The sequence below is a fragment of the Limulus polyphemus genome, unplaced genomic scaffold (assembly GCF_000517525.1).
Source record: "Limulus polyphemus unplaced genomic scaffold, Limulus_polyphemus-2.1.2 Scaffold20, whole genome shotgun sequence".
Lineage (NCBI taxonomy): Eukaryota > Metazoa > Arthropoda > Merostomata > Xiphosura > Limulidae > Limulus > Limulus polyphemus.
The window spans coordinates 611,220-616,515 of NW_013665630.1; the positions used below are offsets into that span (position 1 = coordinate 611,220).

Sequence of the window (5,296 nt, forward strand, 5' to 3'; positions counted from 1 at the left end):
TTCGTTCTATAGTTTGTATTTGTTTTTTACTTTTATTATATATATATATATATATATATTACTTGTTTTTTTGAATTACAGGTATCAAATAATTCTGTTTTTTTTCCTATCCTTCCAGAGTTTAAATACATTTTTAATGACTTCTTGTGCTTGCAACCAATTAAAAATTTTCCTTCCCAATTTTTAATAACTTGGGTTCATCTCTTCTATTTTCTGGCTTTACTGTCTTCAAACTAAATTATATCTTTTTTAAATGAAAGAAATTCTGTTGTTGTTTTAATGCAAAGTCACACAATGGGCCATATGCGCTCAGTCCACTACGAGGAATCGAACCTCAGATTTTAGCGTTGTAAATGTGTAAGTTAAAAAGATACGACGTGGCCTTAGAGAAGCATTTTTAGAGCTATTGTTTTAAATTACTGTTGTTAGAAATATTGATGTTATTCTAAATTTCTTATAAATATTCCAACTAACTTCGAAATATTTCGAGAATACAATAGTTAACTTGATTTAATTTGCTCAATTTATGCATTTATATACCAAGTTGTTGATCATAGGCTATACTTGTGTCTTTTTGCACTGTTGCTATAGTGTCGAGCAGCTATTAATAGACACAAGTCCTCTCTTATTTAAATTGGGAACTTTGTGTCAAATATATATATATAAATTTTTGATACATGTTATTTGATTATATGTTAATTTATTCATTGTTACTTTAATTTAATTAATTATATATATATAAAAAGTAGATTGATAGTTGCCTTTCTGTGGTCAGTGGTACGATATTAGGGAAAGCGCTACGCTATCTGGACTGCGCACTCAAGTAAGTGTTACGATAGGACTCCTTACTTGTAGGGAGGAGAGCTTGTGTTTTGGCTGATACTATAAACTTCCCTTGCATATATCCATAACCTTTTCATTATAATTCTACCTTTTTTTTCTTTGATTGACATTATCAATCATCATTAAATTTACTTATTGTTTGAATTTTACTCTATTCCTTTTTAGTATATCTAAATTATTTATTTACGGTATTTATCATTAGAATGGTTTTTCTTGACACCTTTTTTTTTTAGGTTCTTCTAAAGCAGTGGGGGCAACCTGAATTAATATGTGGGTCACACTTTCGGTCCTCTAACACCCTAAAGATACGCAGGAGCCCTTTTACGAGTTAACAAAAAAAAGACAAATCTGAATAAAAGCAAGCTATATGTGAAACACATTCATGGAGTCACCTGTTGACCCCTATGGGTCCTTATGCACTCCGAAGGCCAGTGGCTGCCCATCGCTCTTCCAAAGTAGTATTTTAATATCAGCGTTTTCTTATAAGTCCTCCCAGTGTCCCTCATAGAGATAAACAATTTGTTTTAAATTCTTGGTTCTTGTGTTACTTCTTCGAGATGTAAAATATGGAAGCAGAGAGAAATGTATAAGTACACAGTTTTACTGGATGTAAACAAGAAAATTTAACTTAATCATTTGTTGTTTGTTTTTTATTTTTTTTATTTAGTTTTACAATAAATGAAGTTACATTCTGCTTGTAGTTTGACTTTCCAAGAATGTCTAATTATTTGAAGTGGTATTTTCAAAAATTTACTAACCACAATTACATGTAAACCGAAATGTGTTGGATTACACTGGGCAACAAAAATTTTTCCTTTGCTACTAGAAAAAAAATGCAGCTGTTTCTGAGTAATTTGACGATGCCGATTCTAAAAATTATGTTGAAAATTACTGATTGCATCTAGTTTGCGAATTATGATACATTTATTCATAATATTCTTATATGTTGTGAAAATAAGAGCTTTTTATATAATAACTTTATTTATTCATTGAAAATTTCCTTTAAGAATGTATAATCTGCATGCTTTGATAAGTTTCTTTCATGTTCACAGCATGAGCAACAGGAATTGATGGCTTAGTGTTCCCATTGTGCAAAAGAACAGTTTTCAGACTAACTTTAGATGAGTCGATAAATAGTCTCAATTCTTGAGAATGATGTTCAGTACCTAATTCTTCCATTAGTGCATCGACATTTGTACAGAAACTCAAAGTACCTTGCATGCTGTAGTGAGAAGCAAGACATTGATGGCGACTTCGGTAAATTGATACTCTTGTTCCTGGAGCTAATAAATTTCATTGCTGTAAACGGGAGCCAAAAAGTTCCCCATGATGCTTTTACAGATACAAGTCACGGATCAGATCATTAAGCCCTTCTTATGTGATCAGATGAGACAGTTTATGTTGAGATGCCACTGGAATAGAATAACTAGATGAAGAGGATGAAGATGACCCATTGTATTCTTCGCAGGATAACTCTTCTGTTTTCCAATTCGATGGTGGATGTGGCACTGGAAGACCATCCTCATGAGGTACTGGTTTCATTGCCGATGCAATATCTCGATATTTAATGTATTGTTTAGCTTTACCTGAATATCTAGAAACACCTATTTTAGACCCGAAATAGTGGTAGTAAGCTACCTTTACTTTGTGTATCATGTTTTTCCTTCGTGAAACTGTAATATATTTTCCTCAAATGTAGCGGAAACTGTTTGGATGATTTTTGAACTTTCGGACTTTACTTGAACTGAAGGCAGCCAGCATTTCAAATGATTTTCTACAAAATATGAAATAATGTATGTTTACAGAATTAGAGTTTAAAATATTTTAAAAAACAAAGTTTTCTACAATTTGATTCTATCGCGGCTATGATGCGAGGAAGAAGATCGGACTTTGTTTTGACTGTACGCGAAGCGAGGCGAAGTGACCAAGTGAGTGAGTGAGAGGCATTTGAGAGAGAGAGGCATCTGACTCCGCCCCTTTTGTGCTAAGTCGGGGGACTTCTCGAATGTTCTAGCAAACTGAACACATGAGGATTTCGTGATTCCCGAGTGGGGCAGGTGAGCATAGGAATGAAGCAGAAGTGGTGCAATTCACCACAATTATATTGAGAGCAAGTAATATATAAGAGTAAAATATTTGGAATTTTACACCAATACAATACAGTCAGTGTTTGAAGTTATCAAAAATGTATGCCTTTTATCCATTGAACTGTCCAATTAAACTTAATTTCGCAGCATAAATCTATTGTACTGAGTTGACTGCATGGTAATTAATATAGTGCTGATAAAATATTAAGATATTACAATAACTCAAAGTCTATAGGTGAGGAACAAATTCTGACTACATATTTGAAATCAGCACCATTAAATTATCCGAATCACTTGAGTTTTCTCCAGTAGCAAAATTTTTGTTGTCCAGTGTTATACGATACTAATTGAATAATGATTATGCTCTTTAAACCTGAATTATAATTTTTGTTTAAAATATCGTATAATATAATACAACCAAGTAGTTCTAAAATCTGAATTATGTCCTTACGCTCTAAAGATATACTTATTTCTACAGGTTATCGTTAGATGGCGCATTTAATACTATGACGTAGATCATCCCACAGTTATAAATTTTCTTTGAAAATGTATTTAATTAAGTAAAAGTATGTACAATTATTATTTTAACATATAATTTTATTTCGGTATAGTTTAAAAATACAATCCATTCAGACTTGGGGTCTGCTGACCAACAAGGAAATCTAGAAATTCATATTAATCCACACGCCTACGAGCCTGCACCAGAAGCTGAAATGGACTACTTCGAAATGATACCGAGAAAAAGTAAGTTAATACTTATATGAATATAAAAATTACCTGAATGCTTAAAATTTTTCACACATTATGCGGACACTTCTTGACTAAATCATCTAAAAATATTAATTGATTTACATAATTAACAAAAATATGATGGAATAACTGAACTAATTACCGCTAAAGGTTGAAAGGTATATAATATGTAGTGAACACATGTTATATATAAGTGTACATACCTTACAAGGCCGTACATTATAGAGGGTTGAGTACGTTATGTTGATACGATTTTAGAGCCTCGCCACGTTGTTACAGTCTATGTCGCTTCGTCCGATCCTACTATATCTGACGACCATGCATCTTGACGATAAATGTGACTCGTAGTTTTCATTGTAAAAAGCCCCATCGTAAAACTGTCGTGTGTAAAGCGCATCACCCCTCCATGCTGCTTTCTACAATCCATCTAGTGTAGAAGGACGACGAATTTCTATCGCATGTTTTAACAATCTGGTTGCATATAAATCCCTACACATTGCGTCCAGCGACTAATCCGGCATAAATCCAGCATAAATACCTGTTTCATTCTTCAGCTGCTGGAGGTGTGTAACAGTGAACTGAAATTTCATGAAGCAATCTGTGTATACAAGACTTGAGTTACTTCTCCAGTCGGATACCCTTCTTTATTATGTTACACACTGTTGCCTGGGGTATGTGGATGGCTTTTTTCATTGACCTTTATGTTCGTGGATTCTTATCTGTTACAAGACGCCGCACTTTACTTACCATGGCTGAGGTACGAATTGCAGATCTCTTTCTGGACAGTCTTGATACACGTTATAGGTTAATTTGACTCCCGGTAATTCCACTCCCCATGTCAAAAAAACATTATAAACATTAAAAGTGACATATATTAAAACAATCAACATTAAAAATGACATTTATTAAAGATTATTAAAAATGACTCAGGTTATGAGTTATTGCTCGTAAAAAGTCAATCATGTTATCTAGATTATATCTAGTAAGAAGAACTTGCAACCGTTTGTTCATATCTTTATATATTTGTAGTAATAGTAATAAACGTAATATAATTAGCTCATAAGCTGCATCACTTTTTAAAATCTTTGATAACTGAAATTTTAAACGTTGATTTTTTTTATATGGGGAGTGAAATTACTGGATGCCCTAAGCTGATCTATGTTCCTTTGTTTTCCAATACCACTAAAATCAAAATATATCTTCGTCTTGAAAGTTCTATATCCTCGTTCTGAAAACACATCTTTATGATTTGATTCTATGAATATTTTGCGTTGGAAAGGTCTGTTGCATACTCTTCACACAAGCGAACAGTTTTGGTGGTATTACACTAAATCCCAAACAATGTTAAAATGTTGTTCTGATTCATTCCATTCCACTGCGACTTTACATTGGTTTATTGTTGTCACATTATGTGCTGATCTGCATATTCAAAATTATTTCTATATAATGTACTCAATCTTGTAATATGAAAGCCATAAATTCTCACTGAGAAAAATCAACTTACATTATTACAAGAAAAGTATTAAAAATTCGAAATAAAACGACTCTCATGCGTCCTGGCCCGGCATGGCCAGGTGGTTAGGGCGCTCGACTCGCAATCTGAAGGTCGCGGGTTC

The 5,296-nt window shown here is 33.1% G+C and overlaps 1 protein-coding gene across 1 annotated transcript in view; it reads left to right on the forward strand.

Annotated features, from left to right (window-relative positions):
* Nucleotides 1–5,296, forward strand: part of LOC106458152 (synaptopodin-2-like) — a 46,437-nt gene that overhangs the window by 26,472 nt on the left and 14,669 nt on the right. Inside the window, exon 5 of the mRNA XM_013917616.2 lies at nucleotides 3,542–3,674. Within this exon, the coding sequence (XP_013773070.1) occupies nucleotides 3,542–3,674 (133 nt within the window). The remainder of the gene's footprint in view (nucleotides 1–3,541; nucleotides 3,675–5,296) is intronic.